The 23,612-nt window shown below is 53.4% G+C and overlaps 8 protein-coding genes across 8 annotated transcripts; 3 read left to right on the forward strand and 5 right to left on the reverse strand.

Moving 5' to 3' along the window:
- Positions 1 to 476: 476 nt before the first annotated feature.
- Positions 477 to 2,306, forward strand: J4E87_002844 (uncharacterized protein; the record flags this gene model as incomplete). The annotated part of the gene is made up of 2 exons (XM_049374478.1): positions 477 to 841; positions 899 to 2,306. The coding sequence occupies 2 exons, from the start codon at positions 477 to 479 to the stop codon at positions 2,304 to 2,306; spliced, it is 1,773 nt and encodes a 590-aa protein (XP_049235469.1).
- A 613-nt stretch (positions 2,307 to 2,919) lies between these two features.
- On the reverse strand, positions 2,920 to 6,563 carry J4E87_002845 (uncharacterized protein; the record flags this gene model as incomplete). The annotated part of the gene is made up of 2 exons (XM_049374479.1): positions 2,920 to 6,297; positions 6,360 to 6,563. 2 exons carry the CDS (start codon positions 6,561 to 6,563, stop codon positions 2,920 to 2,922), a joined length of 3,582 nt encoding a protein of 1,193 aa, XP_049235470.1.
- Positions 6,564 to 7,163: 600 nt separating this feature from the next.
- J4E87_002846 (uncharacterized protein) lies at positions 7,164 to 9,231 on the forward strand (the record flags this gene model as incomplete). Its single annotated transcript, XM_049374480.1, has 3 exons — positions 7,164 to 8,424; positions 8,488 to 8,714; positions 9,175 to 9,231. 3 exons carry the CDS (start codon positions 7,164 to 7,166, stop codon positions 9,229 to 9,231), a joined length of 1,545 nt encoding a protein of 514 aa, XP_049235471.1.
- A 161-nt stretch (positions 9,232 to 9,392) lies between these two features.
- Positions 9,393 to 14,327, forward strand: J4E87_002847 (uncharacterized protein; the record flags this gene model as incomplete). The annotated part of the gene is made up of 1 exon (XM_049374481.1): positions 9,393 to 14,327. The coding sequence occupies one exon, from the start codon at positions 9,393 to 9,395 to the stop codon at positions 14,325 to 14,327; it is 4,935 nt and encodes a 1,644-aa protein (XP_049235472.1).
- A 145-nt stretch (positions 14,328 to 14,472) lies between these two features.
- On the reverse strand, positions 14,473 to 15,438 carry J4E87_002848 (uncharacterized protein; the record flags this gene model as incomplete). The annotated part of the gene is made up of 1 exon (XM_049374482.1): positions 14,473 to 15,438. The coding sequence occupies one exon, from the start codon at positions 15,436 to 15,438 to the stop codon at positions 14,473 to 14,475; it is 966 nt and encodes a 321-aa protein (XP_049235473.1).
- A 331-nt stretch (positions 15,439 to 15,769) lies between these two features.
- J4E87_002849 (uncharacterized protein) lies at positions 15,770 to 16,702 on the reverse strand (the record flags this gene model as incomplete). The annotated part of the gene is made up of 3 exons (XM_049374483.1): positions 15,770 to 16,009; positions 16,070 to 16,570; positions 16,619 to 16,702. 3 exons carry the CDS (start codon positions 16,700 to 16,702, stop codon positions 15,770 to 15,772), a joined length of 825 nt encoding a protein of 274 aa, XP_049235474.1.
- Positions 16,703 to 19,959: 3,257 nt separating this feature from the next.
- J4E87_002850 (uncharacterized protein) lies at positions 19,960 to 21,235 on the reverse strand (the record flags this gene model as incomplete). The annotated part of the gene is made up of 2 exons (XM_049374484.1): positions 19,960 to 20,673; positions 20,726 to 21,235. The coding sequence occupies 2 exons, from the start codon at positions 21,233 to 21,235 to the stop codon at positions 19,960 to 19,962; spliced, it is 1,224 nt and encodes a 407-aa protein (XP_049235475.1).
- A 612-nt stretch (positions 21,236 to 21,847) lies between these two features.
- J4E87_002851 (uncharacterized protein) lies at positions 21,848 to 23,603 on the reverse strand (the record flags this gene model as incomplete). Its single annotated transcript, XM_049374485.1, has 2 exons — positions 21,848 to 23,284; positions 23,340 to 23,603. 2 exons carry the CDS (start codon positions 23,601 to 23,603, stop codon positions 21,848 to 21,850), a joined length of 1,701 nt encoding a protein of 566 aa, XP_049235476.1.
- Between the last annotated feature and the right edge of the window lie 9 nt (positions 23,604 to 23,612).

Consider the following 23,612-nt stretch of genomic DNA (forward strand, 5'->3'; position numbering starts at 1 on the left):
GCTACGTTGTTATGATCTGGACATTCTTCACCAGCTTTCCTTAGTACTTACCACATGTCTCCTTTACTTAGAGCTTCAATACCCAATACGAAAAGTAATCAATAACGGCACGGCTTGCATGAGTTGATCCATGGAGTAAGAAGGCCCTCACCTGATAACTGACACATGTTGGCTGCAGTTGGCATATATCGGGCGGATGCCTAAAGCACGTTGCAGCTTACTCTAGACTTGGCTCTTGCGTCGCGGACCATCACGGCCTGGACGGCGTTGGGCTGAGCGCGGACACGTTCTGGGTGAGCCGCTGCACACGTGATGAGACCAGTCTGCCGCCACACCCTCCAGCCACAGCTCTGACATCACGCATCTTCGGACCGAACGGCCGCAACGCGACATCGCCCTTCCACAAACACCACACGACATCTCAATGCGCCCACGATAGCCCTGCTCAGCTCACCGCGAGCACGAATCGCGCAATCATGTTCGGCCTCCAATTCACCGCCACGCGCACGCAGATCGCATCGTACCTCTTCGGCGTGGCGCTCTTCAGCATAAGCTTCCTCGTCTTCCTCAATAGCTCTATATCCTTTGTCATCACACAGCGCATCGGCCAATCGCGCAATGTCGGCGATGCGGTCGGCACGCTGGGGTTTGTGGATGAGCTGGTAGCGCTTGTTGCGTGTCCAGCGTGGGGATTGCTGAGCGACCGCGTGGGTGTGAGGAGTGTTGCGGTTATGGGATACAGTATTGTAGGCGTTGCGCTATGGGTCCTTGTACAGGCGCGCAATGTGTATCCGGAGCTGTTGCTTGCGAGAGTGTTGTTTAGTTTGGGTGGAAGTGCGACGTAAGTTTTGAGAAGTTGGGATGTTTGCACAGGCTATTGAGGCTGACATTTGAACAGCGCAACTATGGTGACGGCGATTCTGCCCTCGATGACTCTCGTCAAGGATGTCAAACCTGATCCGCGATCGCCGACGCGTAGCCGTGGCAGGTCGCATGCGCCAGCTGCTTCGATATCGTCCGAACTCACGATTACGCCCGCACGTTTCCGCTCCAATTCTCCGGAAGATCATACACAAGACACACCTGCAAAGAAGAGTTCGGGCGCATCCACGTCACAGCTTGCTGGTTTGGTGGGTATGTTCACAGGCTGTGGTGCTCTAGTTGCACTGTTTGTGTTCCTGCCTCTGCCAACACAGTTTCAAAATGCCGGCGAGCGTCCCGCGACAGCTGTAGCAGACGCTTTCTATGTTGTAGGGGCCATCGCTTTTCTTGTGGCACTGGGCTGTTTCTTCGGCTTGCGCCAACTACCTGGCGAAGAAGCGAAAGGCTGGAAGCGCCTTACCAGCAGAGGCGACTACAAGGATGTAGATTCCCATCTGACGCGCGACGTCGTGCTATCATACCCTGGTCTCTTCCTGGAAAGTGTCCGTCTCGGCTTCACCTCTCCAAACATCGGACTCGGCTACGTCGGAGGATTCGTCGCGCGTGCATCTTCAGTCGCTATATCGCTCTTCATCCCTCTCTTCACAAACCACTACTTTCTACAGACCGGCCGCTGCAAAGTCGATTCCAACATTCCCTCAGACATCAAAGTCGCTTGTCCTGAAGCCTACAAACTTGCAGCGATGTTAACAGGCATCAGCCAGCTCATAGCACTCATGTCCGCACCCCTCTTCGGCTACCTTTCCGGTCGATTCCCACGATACAACATCCCCTTGCTAGTAGCAGCTGTATCCGGCATAGCAGGCTACTCAGCCTTCGGATCGCTCACGAGCCCAGACTACAAGAGCGAAGACGGCACAGGCGCGATCTTCTTCATCGTAGCTTTGCTAGGCATCAGTCAGATCGGCGCCATCGTTTGTTCCCTCGCCCTCCTCGGCCGTGGCATCAACAACGACGAACATGGCTCTGCGACAGATCTCCACAACTCGGCCTCCGCATCCATTGGGACAACGTCGCATCCATCCGCAGGCGCCACACCACCACACAGCGCGCCCATCACCCCTCTGGACGAAAACGCTCCTTTGCTTCCAGAACACATACAATCTTCCCGCTCGGCCTCCGCGTCAAGACGAACATCATCGCATAACCACATCAAAGGCTCGATAGCGGGCACTTACAGTCTGCTGGGTGGCTTTGGTATCTTGCTGCTGACCAAAGCGGGCGGTGCGCTATTCGATAGTACGGGACCTGGTGCGCCGTTCTATATGATGGCTGGGTTCAATGCGCTGCTATTGGTGGTCACGGTTGGTGTTAGCGGATTGCAGGGTGTGAGGAGGTGGAGGACGTCGGCGTCAGGCGCTTAGGGCTGGCATGTGTGTTAGCATATGTATGGTATGTGTATGAATGAGATGGGAACAAGGCGTTTGATGGGGTTTCACTGGCTGCCAGGTCAGATATGGACGAGGCGGGGAGTATATACCCTCTTGCAATGATATTGGTAATCGAACGATTGCACGCATAGTTCTCAGCGCTTGCATCACAAAGGTATTCTCCGCATGAATCTGTGGAATTGCTTGCGACCTTGTGATCGCTAATGTATAGTTGCTCGAATCGTGCTAGCAATGCCTCAAAGTCCCATGATACCGTATTCAAGCCCTTTAACAAGATAAGAAGCCAGGACATTCCAACACACATATTATCCATCTGATCCAAGCCGTCTTGAACCATTTCCAATCCTCTTCAGCCACATCCAAATCCAAGCTATTCCTTCCGACCTCACTTCCCACCCCTCCACCCCATCTTCCCCAGCACATCCCCCCAATCCAGCACATCAACCTTGCTCCTCGGCGCATCAGCCACACTCGGTCTACCAGCCAGACTCTGTGGCCACGGTTTCTTTGGATCGACCTAAAAGGAAAAACACATACCTTAGCCAATTGTTCTCTTGCAAATGACTTGATACGGGGGGTTTTCTGGTCACTTCTTGGGCTTGGGACTCACTTCAGTGCTGCCGGTCCATGAGGCGCTGCGTTGCATGGCGAAGACGAAGTCGCGGTATTTGTCGCCGGTGCTTGTGGTGGTGGGGGCTGGGTTGGTTGGATCGGTGGTGTTGGAGGGGGAGTTGTTGGAAGGCTGGCGTGGGGGTCGGGTTGTAGAGGGTATGCGTTTTGTTGTATTTGATGGGCGTGGCTGGGGCCGTGATGAAGATCCGGATGAAGGTGAGCTGGGTCGGAGAGGGCTTTGGGCGTGGAGACGCGGATCTGTAGGAAGGGACTGGCGCGGACGGGAGTGGGCGTTGTCGACGCGGTCATGTGTGGGTTTCTTGGGCTGGTTGAAGGAACCTGGCAGTGACTTCCTTATTGGTTTTGGCTTCGGGGCAGATTGGACTTCCTGTCTAGACTCGGCTGGTCTTGCAGCTGGACCACCACTAAGCTCCTCCAGTGCCCTTTCCAGCGTCTTCGTGTACTTAATAATGCCCTCTTTGTACAAGGTATCACGGATGTCGTTCTTGTAGAAGCGATGGTATGGCTCCGGATCTTCCCCTTGGCCAATACAGTCCATGGCATATTGCCTGTAGTCTGTCCTGTTGCGTATGATGAAATCGTCCCATTGCCATTTCGGTACCATCTTGTCTTCCTGTTCCAGTTGATACATCTGCGTGCATTGATTTCGAAAGTGCTTCTCATCACCATCATATTGCGGATAGGCGGATTTGAAGGACTGGAAGACGGTTTGGACATCATCTTGATCTACTGGCTTTGAAGATGCTGGTAGAGGTTGCATAGGTATCGGAACGGGACCACGAGGTCGATTATCACGGGAGCGGCCTTGTGATTGAGGATGTGTTGTGGGCGGCTGGGAAGCTGGGTTTGCAGCGGGCTTTACTTGTCTAGGACTCGGTTCGTCATATAGATCCTGATGCCGAGGGGACATGCTGGGCGATGACTCCTTTTTCTCCACTTTGACAGCACCGTCAATATCCATTGCGTCTGAATCTTCCGTGGCAAATCTGCTCGTAGTCTCAGGTCGACTGTCAAAGCTTGTGCTAGAATTACGTTGCTCCCGCCATCTGCGTAGAGAATCGTCTCGTTCTTTGAGTAACGCAGCCACTGGGTCGATTGTGGACGGAGCCTCGTCTCCAAACCCGACAATCTTGATTTCGCGTCTCTTAGATTGTCGACGTTTGCTCTTGGTCGGCGAACTAATGAGCTTGCGCTTGGTGGATTGTGAAGCGAGGTGAGGTACTACCGGTGATGACTGTACGCCGCGGTTTTCCGGCGATAGATGCGTAGATTTGGTCGTTGCATGGGAGAAAGATGTGGACTTCGTCCCTTGATCTAGCCTGTGTTGCGATCGTTGTGCAGCAGCCGTCTCGTTATTAAGATCTCGTGCGTCTGGGATATGGTCTAGCATCTCTATGTCTCCAGCGTCATCGCCGTTGGGGCCTTGGAGTACACTGCTAGGCACTTCAACTCCCTTGTGCTTGTCGCCTGAACTTTGCATGACCCCAAGCTCGGCAAGATCAGAGAGACTAGGCGTATCGTATGTACTATGAACTATCGATGTAGATGATTGTTGTTTTGGCTCGCCGCTTGAGCTTTGGGCGCCTGGGGCATTCTTGCCTTTTCCATATGGAGTTTCTTTCACTTGAACAACTACAGGCGACCGCAAGGGATCAGACTTTGGAGCATTCCCGATTGCCGATGTCTCTCTTCTGTGCCGTGTAAGATCTTCGCCCAAGGCTTGTGGAACGGATTCTTCCATGTTCATTTCATCGTCAGAATCTGCGGGTGCAGCTGCAACGGGTGGCGAGGATGATGGACCAGTTGGCTCGTCGTCGTCTGAAATCTCGACGACAGAACGATTTTGTGACTGCTTGCTGGCGGACATTGGCTGTGACGCAGAATCCTGTTCTGAATGAGATGCGGGCTTCTCGATGCTTGAGTCAGGAGGAAGTTCTTGATGGACTCTTGCTGGACGTGGTGGAGGCTCCGGGGACGTGCTCCAGGACGTCTCCCTACCGGCATCACTGTCGTCTTGAGTAGTCACGGGCTCATCATCTTTTGTCCTCGCAGATCTGTCGTTTTTGGTAAAGGCAGGTTCATCATCTTGCGTCTTTTGGGGCAGAGACTCGGGCGATGGATCGACAGTCTCTGCAGACGGATCTGGGTCCGATTCATCGTCAGTTTCAGCGCCAGCTCTCTCGTCAGCCATCCGATGACAAGCCATGAGTATTGATTGCGGCATGTTTCCAGCCTGGAAAGGCTGAACCCCGGGTTGAGATTTTAGCCAACTGGTTTCCCTGTCCAGACAGTTCCGCTGGATTCTAGGTACCTTTAGCGTCTCGCTATTGAAGATCAAGTCTGCCATCCAAGAGCACGGAGGCATTGTCTCATTGTCGTCCTCAATCAGACTTTGTTCAATGGTTTGCTCCTCGGTTCGAACGTCTTCGGTAGCTTCTGCAGGTTCGGGCGATATCTCGCGGACCCTCTTGACCCTCTTCCTCCCATGATTGGACACAGATGGCGAGGGCTCTTCATTCCCGGCTTCTGGTCCGGACCTTGTTGACTGTTGCTGCAATGCATCTGACGGTGCTTCGAGAGATTCATTCACAGTCGGCGTATCGTCACTTTGCTGCTTACCGAAAGCTGACTGCACGAAACCGCTTGCAGAGGTCGCTCCAGGTTTGCGGGCGTTTGAATTGGAAGATCTGCCGATCAGGCCTAGCAGTGTTTCTTTCTTCTCGTAGTCGGTGTTAGCAGCACCTGGCCGTATCTCTTTTCGTTGGGTGTTACCGCCTAGGACTGGCTCCAGGCGGTTCACTCCTATGACCTGTGGTTCCTCGTTGCCTGCATGAGGACGGGATGGGAGAGGCAGTTGTGTTCCAAACGGCAGTTGTGTGCCCATTATCTGTGATTGGAGCTCGTTGCCATGCGGCATGTTCCCATCTGAACCCATGTTATCCGCCGTAGCGTCGTCGACTGCTTCTACGTCCGTTTCCTCAGCACCAGATGCCAAGCATCGGCGGTCCTCTCGCTCGCGGATATGGCGCAGCTGCTCTAGCAAGACACCAATCTGCTCGCAAGCATGCAGTGGCCTCAGAATCTCTCGCGTCAGATTCTGTACTCGTTCGCGGTTATCGCCCAGCCAATCGATCCGATCTAGTATCAAGCGCAGTCTTTCGCTCGGCGGGCCGTACGGAGTGAGGCGGATAGTGAAAGTGCGGACGGCTACTGTGGTGCCGATGGACAGGTGCGATAGCGCGGGGAATGCCTGCAGGAAGTTCCGAGCGCAGTCAGGCGTGAATTGGGAGAGGATCTGGACTTGGCCGTCGGTGAGTGTAAGAGGCGCGACCTGGTATAGGTGATGTTAGACGTAGCAGCAGCGATGGGCGCATTATCACCTGCCTTGAGTACCAGCAGTGCGCTGTTGCGGTCAGAGTGGACGTAGTTGATGATATCCAGAGAAGATCCGTTATCGTGGTACACGTCCCACTGCCTGTGCAATTGGGCTCTAACGCCAGACCGCTTCTTCTCAAAGGTGTCCTGGAGCCACTGGTTGCCTAGCAGCAGCTGGGACTCGAACGTTTCCTCAAGCCAGGCGCTGAGGCGAAGGGCCATGCAATGGGATGTCGCGGCGCCAGTGGGAGACGCGACGCGTTCTGGTCCCGGCGAGATGTGCGGGGAGGAGGAACAACAAGCCGTGTAGGGACTCGTGAAGAGAACATAATAGAGTCTTATCTAATAGAGAATAGCGGCTGATACTTCACTCGCCCAGCCAGCACTTGATACGCGTTTGCTCTGGGCCGCCATTCACGGCGGCTGCATCTCGTGGCTGGAGGGCATGAATTCATGCCGAGGGACGTGGGGGCGGAACAGCGAGCGGAATTCCTTGGCGGCTGCGCGTCATGGCCCGCCGCGTTTCCTGCATGCCTAGCTAGCTGTATGCACCTCGTGATGCTCCAGCTGCCAGTGCCGTCGTAGCTGACTACTGTCGGCGCCTGGAATCTTCTTCCTCATTCTCATGAATCCGAAGCAACACACGTGTAACGAATCATCCGCCATCCTCGACTCCACCTCGCTGTCCGCCAGACTTACTAGGCATGATCCCACCTGAAGCCTGATGCTGTTCACCACAGGCCACTGTCGGACGCCGATCCGTCTGGACACACTCGATACTTCCTACTGCACCCGCAGACTGCAATTCCTCTGACGGCAGCCATGTCCAGAGACTCGCGGCGGGGCTCGCTGCAGCCGCCTTCGCTCTACCAAATGCATGCCCAGGCATCACGCTCCGACACGCTCACTACTTTCGATGACTTCACCGTGCCACCGGCCCCAAGCTCAGTCGGTGAGCCCAAGGGCATAGACTTGGTACAGGGTGGCTTCAGTGGGCTGTACAGTCGCCTGAGAGCTTCTGTAGGAGGCGTCAGAGAACAATCACAAGATGGCAGGAGCGGGACTTCACCGGCCTCCAAGTCAGCGGCTGTCACTCGAAGCCCAGGGGGGACGTCCGTGTCTTCACCCGTTGTCACCTCTAGGCCGTCGTCGCGCATGCAATCTCCAGCAACAGCCAACTTCCCCGACGCCCTGCCTCCCTCCCGCGACTCCAACATATCTAGTACTACGCTCTCCAGTAAGACGTCCATGAATGCGTCCAAGGCTTCGCTTGGTACTGCGCGGTCCCGGAACTCAATGACCCCGAGCGTCGACACAGGGCATACAGCAAAACACGACGAATCATCGATCCTGAGCCCTATGGGCCCCCACTCTAGAAGCCAAAGCACCTCCACCGTCGACTTACCAAGAAGCAACACGCCGAGAGATCCTGCGTTAGGAGCCCAAAGGCTAGATTCTCCGCGATTCGCTCCAAACCGGGACAGCGCTGCTAGGAGACAGAAGGGCGACTTTGACCTGGCAGGTCAGGAAAGTGACGATACCGATGACGATGATATGGTGCTCGTGAAAGGCGAAGGTCAAGCGGGTGATAGCGCGACTTTCAAGGCCGGGTCAGACACTCCGCGCGAAAGTCTGAGTAGGGTCAGCTCCCGCGCCGACAGCCAATATCAACCCACCCGCTCTGCGCCTAACAAGCCAAGGGAACAGCCTGAGAAGTCCCCCGAGAGGATTCAACTCGGTCGCAACAACACCGCTAGCTCCCAAACTACCATACACGCACCGGAGCCGCAGCGTCCCCCCATGCTCCATGTCGGTCCTTCACACCTCCCAGGCTACCGGCCTTCCAGGGCCTCTTCTTCTGACGGGTTGAGCTCTATCATCACAACTTCCACGATACGCACTCCTGCTGTTGCGCCTATCGAAGAGATTCAGAGACAAGCCCAGGCTGCGCCTGCGGTACACAACATGTCAAGAAGTACCTTTACTCAAATGCGAAGAAAGATCCTAGACCGCGAGTTTTGGATGCGAGACGAGAACGCTAAAGCTTGTTTCAGCTGCGGTGATGCTTTCACTACTTTCAGACGTAAGCATCACTGCCGTACATGTGGGCAAATCTTCGATTCCAAGTGCACGTCTATCGTGTCAGGTAAGATATTTGGACAGCAAAGCAACCTGAAGGTGTGCAAACCGTGTGAGGGTATCATATATGGCCACGACGATGACTCGTCCGACTACACTGATGATGGCGACCAAGGTTCCCTTTACGACAACGGGGATAGGACTCAGTACTCGGACGACGACGAGGCTGATCATGTTGAGAGTGATCATACAAAGATCGGAACACCGACCATCAGCATCCCCATGTCTCGGAAGGTGGGCAGTGAAAAGAAACGCCGGTCACATGTCATAGAACTTGGTCCTCAAACCTTGACCCGTCCGAGCTCGTCGCGATCTCTGCGGTCTCTGGGCGGGAGACCCCGTTCGTCGAGCCACAAACGACACCCTTCCAAACACCAACACATGCGTAATGTCAAGCATGACGATCGCGCGCCCTTCCATCAATTTCACGATAACTCACGCAGTCAACCAAGCCTGTCGGCCTTCCACCACGATAACATAATCGACCCAGATCTTGCTCCCTTCATGTCGGACGAGGGCTCAAGCGAAGAAGATCATGCCAGCATCTTCGCGACTCTGAGAGAGGATCCTGCGGCTGGCGCGAATTTGGACCATGAAAGGGGTGGTTTAGGTGGTCTGTTGGCAGCCATGAGAAAAGGAAAGTCAAGGGCTGGTGATAGAAGTGTCATAGGCGCGGGTCATGCTCGAGATGCAGATAACATTAGCATCACAAGCCGCAACGGAAATCGACCGTCCCGACGAAGAAATCTGAGCGTAAGCAGCATAACTCACCGCGCCTCCCCAAGGCGATCGAAAAGCAACACCCTGTTAAGACCTTATACCGGCTACGGCGGTAGCGGACCGGGAACACCACAACTCCAGCCGTCCCCTTCACCAACACCACCCGGAGGGAGAATCACCCGTAGCGCATCAATGCAGGGTATGACACCCAAGGTCGAACTCAACAAGGCCAGTCTGGATCATGCACGAAAGCTCCTGATACAGATGTTGAATGACGCTGGAGTACCGCACGCGTCCAGTTGGGAAAAGGCCTTGATCCCGATCTTACGACAGTGTACAGATGACGTCAATCCTGATGTAGATAGAGGAGATGACATCGACGTGAGGAACTACATCAAGTTGAAAAAGATCCCGGGTGGTAAGCCAAAGGACACCGCATACGTATCGGGAGTGGTCTTTACCAAGAACGTTGCCCTGCGGAGTATGCCGCGCAATATACCCAACCCAAGAATCGCCATCATCACTTTCGCTATTGAGTATGCGCGACACCAAACACACTTCATGAGCCTCGAACCCGTCATTGCCCAGGAGCGGGAATACCTTCGTAACCTCGTAAGTCGTATCGCAGCTCTCCAACCTCACGTCCTGCTCGTACAACGTAATGTGTCTGGCTTGGCACTCGAATTCCTGGAGAAAGAGGGAATCGCCGTAGTCTACAACGTCAAGCCTACAGTACTGAACGCCGTCGCGCGATGCACAAATTCGAAAATGATCTCATCCGTCGACAAGTTGGCCATAGACCCAACCCATCTTGGGTCTTGCGGCAGGTTTGATGTCAAGACCTATGTGCACAAGAATGCGAGGAAAACCTACATCTTTTTGTCTGGGTGTCAGAAAGAACTCGGCTGCACAATTGTTCTACGAGGTGCCGAGAGTCATAACCTGGTCAGGTTGAAACGCGTTACTGAGTTCATGACATATGTTGTGTACAACCTTCGGCTCGAGACTTGCCTGATGCGCGACGAATTCATAGATACACCAACAGCTTCTATTACTGGTACTCTCGCCTTGGACCGCCAAGATCAAGACGGCTCACATACTCAAAGCGGTGGGGACGATACCGCTTCCCATCCTACTAACGCGCTGCATGATGGAAACGACCTGCGATCTAGCGATGCTGCACCCTCCTACTATAGCGATATGGTTGAAAACCACCGAACAAAGATCCTCTCTTCTTCGCCATTCGTCAAGTTCATGCAACCTTATCTGCTCGAACAGGCCCGCCAATACGAAGCAAAGCTTGGCCATCTGAAGAAGCTCAAGAACCAGTACACTGCTGATGAAAGTGACGAAAAGCCCGGTGAAATTGGCCAGAAGTTCGAACTCGTACAGCCCGAGATGGTCCACACCGTGGTGGAGAAGGCTTCAAAGCAAGTTCGGGAATTCCTATCTGCAGTGCATGCCTCAGAATACGACAAGGCATTGAATCAGTACCTGACACAAAAGCGACAGTGGGAGCAGTATCTCTCGGGTAACACGGATCTTTACGACCCGTTCAACCACCAGAAGATCGCCGTACTCTACAGTGTTGTCAATACTGTAACCTCGACTCCCTGCATTGGCCCAGAAATCATTGCGCTTGGCTTTTACCAAGAACATGATTATGATGACGGCTTCACGCCAGACTGCACATTAGGCCAATACGTGGAAGACCTGTGCACTTCAGCTAGTGTCGCCTGTGAAGTGGGCAATTGCGACCGAAGAATGCTCGATCATTCTCGGCAATATGTGCATGGAGAAGGTCAAATGACGGTCATTGTCCAGAAGCACCCACCGAAGCTGAAAGGCATGTATCAAACCATTCTCATGTGGAGCTGTTGCAGAATATGTGGCCAGGAAACCCAGGCTTTTCCTATGTCGGAGTGGAGTTGGAGATACTCTTTTGCCAAATACCTCGAGTTGACTTTCTGGAGTACCAAACTGCATCCACGAGCGGGTATATGTCCCCACGACATTCACAAGGACCACGTCCGCTACTTCGGCTACAGCAATGTTGCTCTGCGTATACAGTATGACCCCGTACCGATGTACGAGGTCATCGCTCCCAAGCCGAACGTGACCTGGAAAGTGGATAGCGACCTAAGGTTGAAGAATAGCCAATATCTGATGATCGAGGAGAAGTTGGACTGCTTCATGGACTCGCTTCGCGCTCGTATCCAGGGGATACATGTCGAAGATGTCATTCCAGAGAAGGTGGATGTTTGCCGCAAGGAAGTTGAGATACTTCTAAAACGCGCGAACGAGGAACACGAGTGGCTGAAATCCAAACTCCAAGACAAGTACATGAACTCCAAATACTACGAGATCATCCCCATGAATCGCGCCATTCGCGCCATTCAGGAAAAGGCAATCGCCTGGGATGTGACTTTTCTGGAGTTTGAACAGCAGTTCTTCCCGTCCGAGCGAGATATCAGGAGGTATGCGAACATGCAATTGAAGAGATTCTTGGAGCGGGATGAGTCTACGAGCTCTTTGGCATCCGTGGACGAGGGCGGGGAATCAGGTGCGGACGATTCGTACATCGATGAGAAGGATGAGTCGATTGCGTTATCGCCGAGGCCATCTAATCTGTCACCAGAAATGGCCCGCGACATGTTGAGCTCCGTTGTCAAAGAAGAGAGTTCGACTAGCGATCAGCCAGTGGACGGGGGAGAACAGACGTCTGGACCCACCACGCCCCCTCTGACCAAGCCTAGTTCAGATTTGCCAATCCAGACCCCGCGGGAGGCACTTGAGCGAGAAGATGTCCGTCATTTGGATCTTGCAGTGCCCTCCAACTATCCTGAGACACCTGCAGTCGGCAACGAAGAACTCACCAAGACACCAACTGTTGCTTCTGATCCTAACAGGTACGACGAAGGGTCGCCTACACCTACCAGTCTTCCGAGGGTAAATCCGATTGATAAGTCGCTTGCTGAAGCGATTGAGAACATGCCGAGTAGCCCATCACCATTGCCGTCAGCTTCGAACATCACAGCTGAAAGCAAAATTCCGCGGCTGGTCGAGCCCGGTCGACGTGAGACGCCGGCCCGGCCAACAGCACTTGTGAGAACACAATCTCAGCCTGGAAATATTGCTAAACATATCGGCCCTTTCCCAGGCTCATCGGTCTCCAACAACGGGCCCACTAGTCCGAAGCCAAACTCCAACGACTCTACAAAGGCTTTTGAGCGTATGACAGAACGACTTGGGCTAGGGTTGTCTACCCCAAAGCAATCCAAGTCTTCATCTCGCATACCTCGGTCGATACCTTACAAGAGCCAAAACAAGGTATCGAAGATTGCGCAGCATTTCGAACAGCTGTCACGAGAATTTCAGAACCAGCGTATGCGCGAGAGACGTAATGATCGAGCTAGGCAAGTGCGCGCGTTCCCACTCGCCTCCTCTAAACCGGTTGTCGAGGTGTACAAAAATGTCCATGACGCTGTACAAGAGAACGAAGATTCTGATGAAGATCTTCGTACTCCAACTCCTCCTCGGGCGAGTCTAGACAACAGTACACTTGGGGACAGCACTTTCACAGAGCACACAGGTGACACAACAGCGTCGCAATCACCGGTGGAGAGGCGACACCCTCATGATGAAATGGCCCAACTTCCCAGCAGCGATGAGTCACCCAAATCACCAAGCCACTTCCCATCAGATCCCGAGAACGACATCAGTGACACGGAGACGACGCCAGAAGACATTCCTCTACCGGAGAGCCTCGCGGGCTCTCAACTTCTGAGTCTAAGTGACTCGCAGCTGGAAAACTCTCTTGAGCTCCCCAAACATGAGAAGAACACATTACTCAAAATTCTTACCAGTTTCTGGTCCGAACGATCAGCAAGTGGATGGACGCCGCTTGAGTATCCATTCTCACAGATCGAGCACGTCTGGGAGAACTCGGATATCATCATCCGGGAAGACGAACCCAGTTCCATTATTGCATTGGCGCTGTCATGTCCAGATTATGTTGCCAAACGACAAACCTTCCGCGATTTTACTTCAAGTGATGGCGTTATGGAAACGTTTGAAGAGTCAGTCGAACGAAATCTGCTGCATGAAGAAAACCACAACATCCGCTACAGTTTCACCAATCGTGGGGTAAAGGCGCACTGCAAGATTTTCTACGCCCAATCTTTCGACGCACTCCGCCGCAAATGTGGTGTGGCAGAACGTTTCGTGGAGTCCCTCTCCCGCTGTTCGAAATGGGATTCCAAGGGCGGGAAGTCCAAGTCAATCTTTTTGAAGACCCTCGACGACCGATTTGTCCTGAAGTCACTCTCTCCAGTCGAAGTTCAAGCATTCTTCAAGTTCGGCCCCAACTACTTTGCCTTTACGCACCAGAACCTCTTCAAATCGCTACCCAGCGTCATCGCTAAGATGTTTGGCCTTTTCCAAGTCCAGATCAAGACACCCACCGGTCGTGACTTTGACTGGTACATGCTTGTTATGGAGAACCTATTCTACGATCGCGAACCGAATCGCCGCTACGATCTCAAGGGCAGTATGCGCAATCGCAAGATCCAAGCCACTGGCGAACGAGATGAAGTTCTTCTCGACGAGAACCTTGTTGACATCATTTACTCTGAGACACCCATCTTCGTCCGTGAGCACACCAAGAAGTTGCTCAAAGCTAGTGTGTTTAACGATACGCTCTTCCTATCACAGAACAATGTTATGGACTACTCTCTCATGGCAGGCTTTGACGATACACAACGCGAGATCATCGTAGGTATTATCGACTGCATTCGCACCTACACCTGGGACAAGAAGCTAGAGAGTTGGATCAAGGATCGCGGCAAGAACAAGCCTACCATCACGTCACCGCGTGATTACAGGAACAGATTCAGGATTGCGATGGAAAAGTATATCCTCCAAGCGCCCAATTGCTGGCACCAATTCAGTGGTAGGCTCGTTGGACAGAGCGTCGATGGACGAAGGGCGCTGGTTGAGGGCAGAAGCAGTATGGAGGCCGGGCACAAGAGGGGCGTCAGCGGTAGTAGTGCGGCAGGATCGAGTACGGTAATGGATATGGGACGCACATTGGCCTATGGTGATGGCCGTAATGCTCGGAGGGCATGATTTATGTTAAATTGATGACCATGATTCTGTTAAGTAGCATAGCGCGGGGGTATGGTGTTCCAATCTGAATACGTCTAATGACAATGCGCGTTTATGCAGGAAGATCGCATGTGCGTACCACTAAGACAGCAGACCTGCGCTCCCACTAGTTCTTCTTGTTCTTCTGATCCTTCAACAGCGCTCCAACGACGCCCTCCACACTCCCCATCTCCTCCTTCCCGTTCCTCTCCACAACATCAGCCAACCCAGTAAACACGCCAGCAATCTCCCTGAACACACTCGCCTCACCCGCCGTCCCACCTTCCGTTCGAAAACACTCACCAATTTGCATCATCTCCTCCACCCACCGATAAGCCTTCCCCGTACACCCCACCACACTCTTTTCTGCCTTCGGTCTCGCACCAGGATTATACACATCAAGATACTCACGCAACGGATCCAGCACACCCAGCGACTCCGCCGACGAGAAAGATTGCAGCGCCAATGCTGTAAACCCCTTTGACAGCGCCGCGAAACAGCATTTCAGCCCCGACGCTGTCCCGACTTCCCCGCCGAGATACCGCGTGTTAAGTACTTCAGCTAGATGGGCCCCGGAAATGGGTGCGGAGTCCAGCGGATGAGGTCCCGATAGCGGGATACCGGGTCTTGTCCATGCAGTTTGATCTGTCTGTGATGGCGGCGCTGGCGGGCCACCGATAATGCCCCCGTCTACAAACACAACGTCTTTCTCATTCTGCTTAAACAGTCCCGCTACCCCCCTCACTGTGCCCGGACTAATAGCATTCAGATCCAAATACCACACCGCGCCCTTCTCCTTCTCTCTCCTGTCCCTCTCACATCTCTCCGATTGCAGCGCAGACACCACGCGTTTCGCCGTCGCCACAGCGTCACGTGGCGGCACGATACTCAGTATGTAATCTGCGTCTGCAACGAGCTCCTCGTCTGTAGCATAGAGGTGTATGCCAGCGGATTCTGCGCGCGCTTTTGTGGCGGCGCTGCGGCCGCTGATGTTGGTTGTTATGCGGTAGTTGTGCGAGGTGAGGAGTGCGGCGATGCCGAGGCCCATTTGCCCGATTGAGAGGATGGCTACTGTGGCGAGGGGGGTCGACATTTTGGGTGAGGAGGTGGTGTTGAGATGGGGTGGTTTGGTGTGTCGTGTTACGGTACTGGGATGAGACGATGATGTTGTTGGGGTATCCATGGTGGGGTGGGTGAATGCTGACGGGAGCTCTAACGCGGAGGGGTTAGTGGAGTGTGGGGATGGGAATTCGGTGCCGTTGAGCGCTGACAACGTCGCAGAGCTTGATTATGGAAAGTGCATGTTCATAACACTGGTTTTTTGCTCGAATATGATAACTCCGAATAGGGACGATTGGCATCCTATACCTAGGTATGGTCTCTCTCATAAAATTCTCCACGACTACGCCTTCGCGTTCCGGCACTCAGAACGGCTTCAACGAGTTCAAGCTCTTAGACTCAACTTGATATCCATCAGCCTGATAACCACTGGTAAAGTACGACGCCGCCTGTGTGTTTCCCTTCATTGTCCACAGCATCCAGTTGAGGATCGCCTTGCCAAAACGGCCGCCATTCGCATCGCCGAGTGTACCGCCGTGGCCGACGGGAATGTTGCCTTTCCAGGTCGGAACACCAGCCGGCATGTTCTTGTAGTCACGCTCGCCCTAGAATCCTTGTCAGTTCATCTTGCACGCAACATAATGGAGCAGGTAAGGAGAACTTACATTTCCGTAAGCGATGTCACCTGAACCACCCAATACAAAAAGCACTGGCTTCCTCCAGTTATTGGCCGCAGTGTAGTTTGTCAGCAGACCTGAGCTGACGATTCCGATGGTGTCGACGCGGCTGTCCCAGATGTTGTCGATGGCTTCGACGCCACCGCACGAGAATCCTGCGGCCATGATCTTGCTCGCATCGACGTTGGCATAGTTCCCTTTGCCGGCGTTCTGGGTGACCCAGTCAATGGCCTGTCTCATGGTCTGAGCATTTGAGGTACCACCGCCGTTGGGGCCACCCTCAGCGATAGCCAAGAAACCGTAACTGGCAATGTTCTGCAAGAGAGCCGAGTTGGAGCGGCCGTCGGTGCTGCAGGCGCCGTTGCCCCAGACGAGTACAGGGAGCTTCTCGGAGCCGGTGCTCTTGGTTGGGTAGTAGATTGTGTGGCCTTGGAGAGAGCTTTCGGTCTTGTAAGTGCCCGGGGCGTAAGGGCCTGCGCCACTGCCTTGCTGAGAAGATGTCAATAGAGTCTTTGAGGTAGGAGTGATGTTGGTTACCTGTCTGGCTTCAAGGTTGAGCGGTGTTGCGACACTGTTTTCAACGCACAAAGCCGCAACGGCGAGAGTGAATGAGTACTTCATGCTGATGGATGCGAAAGAATCGAGGAAGACGCAGAACGAGCTGATGACGATGTAGGTAACTGAGTCAAGTTCAAGGCATGTTATATACCAAAAAAATGTTCCTATTACACTAAAACGTCCCCGTTGTACCAAGACGTCCCTATCGTGCTAAGACGTCCCCAATACACTAAAAAGCCCTTGCATTCGTCCTCCATCACTTCTTGGCTGCCCACCGCACACTCTCGTCTGCAACCATTTTGATTGCAAAGGGATAAAATCATCGCGCCAACCACCAGTAAATGTGGGCTTGATATATTCCATCGGGCCTATTTCGTCGGGGTTGAGGCTCTAGTTGGGCCTTTTGTTATAGATGGATCCGGGGTGAAAAGGTCACACATGCTCTTGTTAGTATGCGATCGTGCGCTAGCTAAGAATGTGTGCTTCAGCTTATTATATGGTGGGTCGACGTTGTCTTGGCCGGTGGTTAAGCTCCCTAGTCAGGTGCCGGATGAGCTCCTCGGGAGTCAAACGCGAGATCGTGCATCGGGGGATAGTATGTCGATTGCGGGGAAGCACATCGCGTATCTTTATTTGCCTGCCGGCTGATGCGAACGTGCAAGCATTGTGTTTAGGCGAAGTGGTGTCGAGTATATGTGAACAAACATATACAGCTTGGCGCACTGGTGTTTTGCCATTGCGTCACGGTACTAATGCATGTTAGCAGACGTTCTCAACGCCGATTGACGGTATCAGATGCATCGACGTCTAAGAGGCTAAAACTGCGATCGCGAATGCGAAGAGGTGGGCAAGTCGTCAATTTTGGCGGCTATGACATCGCCGTCGGTGTCACTCATCACCGCAATGGACTTCCAAGATTTGCACAACTCATCCGTTCTCAACCGCCGCTAAATCGAGGATTTCATCTATATTGTCTGCTGAAACTCGTGCGCTGTGCTGATATTTGTGTGTGCATAGCCTGCCGCCTGTACAACGGCCCACAAAGATGACGAAGAAGATCCATCAGGGTAACCCTCCAAATCTCCGATAGATCTGGCCAAGATCGTGGAACTCATGAAGTAAATATGTTGACCTTGGCGTTCATCAGCTCTCTCCTTCAATAGTTTTACCCATGTACCCAGTACCATGTCTGTCGAAAGTCTAGTCCACCTCTTGTGATCACTGCCTGACCGCGACATGGCCTATTGGTCTGGGCACACAGCGGCCGCCGCCTGGTTCGCACAATCGTTGCCTCCATGCTGCCAGCATTGACTCTGAACGCCATTGATGGTGAAGAAAGTACTGTAGAAACACTGTGCCATGTTCTGTGTCGCGTTCTCGCAGCGGTAAAGACAACGTGGGCAGTATCTCGCGTAACTACCGGCTTCTTCCTCACAGATCTCCAAAGGCGTCGTGGGAGTAGGCGTAGGCGTCTGGCTGGTACTGGTTACAGTCACAAGGGTGCTAGTGGCAGATGATGGTACAGGCTTGCCCAAGTTCCTCTCAATACAGTAAGAGTTATTCGGGACGACTTTGCAGCCATCAGCCAGACTTGGGTTCTGTTTCAGGCGTTAGTATATGCGTAGAGTGTTGTGGCGTTCGTGTCGTACATATTCCGTCAACTGCGCATCTGTGAGTCCCCAGTATGCACCTATACTGGTGCATGTGTCGGTCTCTGCGGCGACATGCCACCATGAGCAGTCTGCGACGGTGTCTGGAGCCGCAGTAGTTGGAGGCTCCTCGAGATACGCTGCGCTGAGCAGTGGTAGCAAGCCAAGACCGATAGTGAGTGGTGATAACATGGTGCAAGTATTTCGCGATGTGATGCAATATCGGCCGTGAAGATGTGAGCAAGAAGAGCGGACGATGGAGTATCTTTATACAATAAGCGCCATGTACCTAGATTTGACGGCGCCAGACCTAGACAGCATGCTGCCTGTGCAGTGCATTAGCCATATACAACATTCCAGGCTTCCATGGGGCCTGATGATCCAGCTCTAGGGCAAACGTCGTGCGAAATCCCGCTTCCCGAGGAATCAAGTAAGAACTTGCCGGACGGGGACGCTGGCAGCCTAGACGGGTGGAGAATTTCGCAGGATCTACGAACCCCTTGGACGCCTGATGACCAGCAACGAATCAGAGACGAGATGGCAGGACATGTATGTAGCGCAGATTTAGAGCTCGGACTTGCACGGCGACGAGAGTTGTATGTTAGGGTTTACAAGGCGTAAATTCAGTCGGTGTTGATGATGATTCATACTATACCAGGCCTGGTCTAAGGCGACAGCGCGTCCCGAGGTCCCGTCCGCGGCTTCCTCAAGATTCCAAGCCGCACAACGATGCAGCAACCAAATGTCCAAAGCACGTATTGCAGTCGCAGGTCTCGCAAGAGAAAGCAGCTTGCAAACCATCCATCGCAAAACTACCTAGGTACCATGCACATCATCACACCCTACCCACACCTCCCCGCTTGCCACCACCCCTCCTCCAGACCAACACCCCCAACCCAAAACTCACGCACCAAAACACCGCGCTCAGGAACCCAAACGCCTGAGCCGCATTCCACCTACTGCACATTCCATTCCTAACCATCATCTGATCCCACTCCCAGATACTACCACAGTCCAACCCATTCCTATAATAATCCTGCAGCAAGCCAAAGGCAGCGACCCACGCGCCGCAAAAGATCAGATCGCCGACAAAATTGACGATGTGAGACGTGGTGGGAAAGAGCCAGAGGAGGGACGCGATGACCGATATGCCGGCTATCATGACGCTGTAGATGAGGCGGCCATGGCAGTCGCTGGCGTCCATGTGGCGGATTTGGTGGAGGAGGATGGATGTTAGGACTAGGACTACGGCTGCGCAGACGAATTGCGCGAACCGGAGGGTGATGGATAGGATTCGGGAGAGGATCATTTTGATGTTGTGTAAATGTAGTGGATGAGGTTTGCTGATTTGTAGAATGTAGATTGATGATTGGGGTGACGAGTAGATAGTCGGAGTCGTGGAAGTGAAGAAACTTGGCGTCTTGTAGTAGAGATAGATATTTCTTCTTGCTCGCGTCTTGGGGGATGCTTGCTTTATATCTTCAAGTATCCATTTGACAAGCAAACGCGCGCGCAGACAATGGAGCTGCTGTACATGGAGGCATTATGAGTTCTTTTTCTAGTGCGGTTGCTTTCCATCACCTGCCTTTAGACCAACGGCCTCTGTTTGCGCGCTTTGCTACGTAACACCGCCAATCAAAAACGCCTTATGCATCGTACTCATCAAGCTTCTTACTGCAACCCATCATAAACCCCCTTCTCAGCCATGAACCAAGCCGGGATAACCTTGGGATCACCATTAGGAAGCACCTGCGAAGCCAGCATACCCGCAACACCCTTCTCCCTGTCCACCCACCAGAAGCAGTTACACAAGCCCATCCACCACAGCGTATTAGCCCCACGACCAGATTGACCTGGCTCAATTGTGATGAAACCCCCAAAGCCCCATCCCTGAGGAGGGTTTCCAGGCTGGGGATACATATCCGCTGCTTGATTCACAAGCAAAGGGTTCGCGGGTGGGACGTTGGCACGCGCAAAGTCGGGTTGGGAGGGGATTTGGTTCTCCCACATGAGGTCGACTGTCTCCTTCTTGAGGATGCGCTTCTGGGTTTGTGGACTCGTTCCGTCGTTCAATAGAGCGGCGAGGATCTTGACGTATTCGCTGGGTCTTGACCAAAGCCCCGCGCCGCCGGATTGGAGGAAGTCCTTTTGCTTTTCTTGGGGGCAGGAAAGAGGGCCGTTGTAGAGATGTTCGCGCTCTTTGAGGGTGCCGTCGGTTTCGCGTTGATGCATATGTGCTAGGTTCTTTTTCGCTTCCTTGGAGGGGAACATGGTCGCGCCTTCTGCAGCAATGCCTACGGGCGTGAAGATATGTTCTTGGAAGTATTCTCCTAGTGTTTGCCCCGTGACGCGCTCGAGAACGATACCGGCCCAGTCCATATTGACCTGCGATTCCGTCAGTACCTGGGACGGGAAGAAGGATTCACGTGCAACTTACTCCATACTCCCACATACTGCCCGGTTGATTTACCAGCTTCGAATCGAGAATGTCGCGTTTGTCTCCACTGCTCCCTTCGATGCCATCCGCTACAAGCCTCGGATCCGCGAATCGGTATCCAAATCCTGCGGTATGGCTCAGTAGCATTCGTACTGTGATTCCCTTCTCTTGCTCAACACCGTTGACACCATCTGCATAGACCTTCTTCTCCGATAATTCCGGCACGGTTTTCTTGATGAATTCAGCATCATCCAACGGTACCTTGCCCTGTTCGACAAGCTGCAGCACAGCAATCGCAGTGACCAGTTTCGTGCAAGAAGCAATCCAAAAGGTGGTGGTCTGAGTGTTCATAGGCTCCTTGGAATCTACACCCAGCATACCTGAAGCATGCTCAACAAGTGTTTTGCCCGATTTGTCGATAGCGTGGAAGGCGAGACCCGGTGAGCCATCTCCAATGAAACCATCTAGTGTGCTCTTAATATCTTCAACAGCTTTAGTGGAGAGAGGCATGATGAGAGCTGTTATGTGGGTGGTCATAGAAGGTTGATCGTAGAACAGATCAGTCTTATAGAAGTTGCGCTATGTACCGAGGGTATCAATGTCCCGCCTCCAGCATCACATATACTAAGCCGAATCCAGACATCAGTAGTGGAGGTATGTAACTAGTTGTGGTGGGCGTAAGCCACCGCCCGAGTACGTTCAGGGGCTATACGGATAGGAAAGACCAATGAAAGGTACCGGACACGAGACAACAGAGCAGGGCGAACATTTAGGACGTGGACTTGTTGATATTGAACCTATGAGTCGCATAACCAGTGATGGTAGAGGTTGCTCGCTCCATCCTATACTACCCCGCAGCGGGGCATCATTCGGGTCATTCGTACAGTAGTGCGCATGCGACGGACTAATGTAGCGTGCCATCAACGTGAGCCTGTTGTTGTACTACAAAACAGGACTCATGAAGCGAATTCATGGCTCTTTCTGGATGGCATTGTGGTTCCCTCGGAACATACTTCAAAATATGTGACAATCGTCAGCGATTGATATAACCCGGTGGGATTTGGGTACCAATATCTGTGAAATCCACAGGGCGTACTAGGAATAAGACCAGCGATGCAGCCTTCAGCCTCGCTTTAGCACCGCTTTCAGCTCCTTCAAAGCAGCCATGATTAGTGGGACGGCAACTGGCCCTAGTAGGGGTAGGTACACAGCGACCTTGTGCTCGTCAGGGAAGTAGACCTGTCCGACCATTGAGCGCTCGAAGAAAGCTTTTTCGGCCTCCACCTCTGCAGCACGGGCGTGTTCCAGAGCGCTTGCGAAGCGGCCATCTCGAAGGAAGTCGCAGGATTGCTGTAAATGTACAATCGTCTCTTGCGTAGACTGGGCAACGTTGTCTGGTACTGGAATAGAAGGAAGCTTCTGGTACACTTGAGCTAAGGCTCCCAATGTGGAAGATGCTGAGAAGATAAGGGATGCAGCTCGGACGCGTTCAAGGGTCGAGATGCGAAGTGGCAAAGATGCCGGACTCTGCGGCAGACCGAACAACGAGATGAGCTGATTCGAGAATGTGTGCATCGCTGGTGCGAGCATTTCAGCAGTCAAAGCAGCCGGCGTGTCTGCCTCGCCCTCCAAGTTCAGTATGTGTACACCACCCCATTGCGGAATCAACCAGCTGTTCCCTGCATTCTCCTTGACCAGAAGTGGAGACTGCGTGTGATCCGGTACATACAGAATGAAGTTGACGGTCGGCCCCTCGCCAATGCTGGGACTGAGGGGCCACTCAGCCGCGTTTACGAACCCACTAAGGTCTTCCTTGCGGAGAGTCCATGCCTTTGTAGCTTCATCGTATTCCGGCTGGCGGACAGACGGAGCGAATGTTGCGTAGAGCTGTACTTGCGTATCGACGGTGAAATTGCTGATGGCGGAGAAGGCGTCAAGGAGGGGGCTCATGTACGTCTGGAGAGCAGTCTCGATGTCCCACTGCGAAGGTGCGTAAGAGGGACTGAACAAGGAGAACGTCAGGTGGTATGTTGGAGCATACTTCAGGGCGCGCGTGGACTGGCGCTGAAGCTCTGCGGACGTTTCTGGAGAAAGCGCCTTAACTTTGGCAGCATGTGCACCAGAAGTTGCCGACAACACGTGCGCCAACTGCGCCTGCTCTTCCCCAAATATGTTGTGTAGTTCCTGAGCGAGGAATGTAGCCAGACTCGAGCCAGTCGACGACTGCGATGGAATCTGGTTTGGCGAGTAGTACACGTCTAGCGTTGGCGAATATGGCCGCAGCTGCGACCGTGGCGTTGTGCCCGTCTCGACAGGTATCAGTCGGATGACCAGGGCCACGTCCTTGTCATCGCTCTGGATGCTTGTTCCATCGACAATGACTTGTTGCGAGGCGTTTTGCTGCGAGGGAGAATCGGCGAGCATCAGTCGGAGGTGGTGGGCAGAGAAGTCGTTGATATCGTCGAGGGCATGTTGCGTCGTACGGAGGAGATGTTGCGCATCCGTGGAAGGGATCGCGGCCTCTACAGCGATGCGCAGAGGGAAGACTGGCTTACAGACCTGCCGCGGTGTCAGCTGTGTTGTTGACAGGATGTCATACTTTGGGGGGATTTACCTTGCCCTCAGCCCAGTCCGTCATGTCCTGCAGTGGCAGCTCTGCCCTGTAGATGGCTGTTGTCTTCAGCCATATTGGTAGGCCCAGAAACACCACGACCACCCAAAAGGAGAGGATAGACAGGCGTCGCAGCCATAAGCTCTCTTTCGTCTCGGGAGGAGGCTGCTTAGCCAATGCTGTCGCGGTGGGTGTCGAAGGCGACTGAGCGGGCGTCTGCTTCAACTCGGCCGCCAGCGACGCGTCGGAATCATTTGGTGCCGCCATGTTGCGGTT

Source organism: Alternaria ethzedia (genome assembly GCF_023757985.1).
Source record: "Alternaria ethzedia strain BMP 0044 chromosome Unknown scaffold_5, whole genome shotgun sequence".
Classification (NCBI taxonomy): domain Eukaryota; kingdom Fungi; phylum Ascomycota; class Dothideomycetes; order Pleosporales; family Pleosporaceae; genus Alternaria; species Alternaria ethzedia.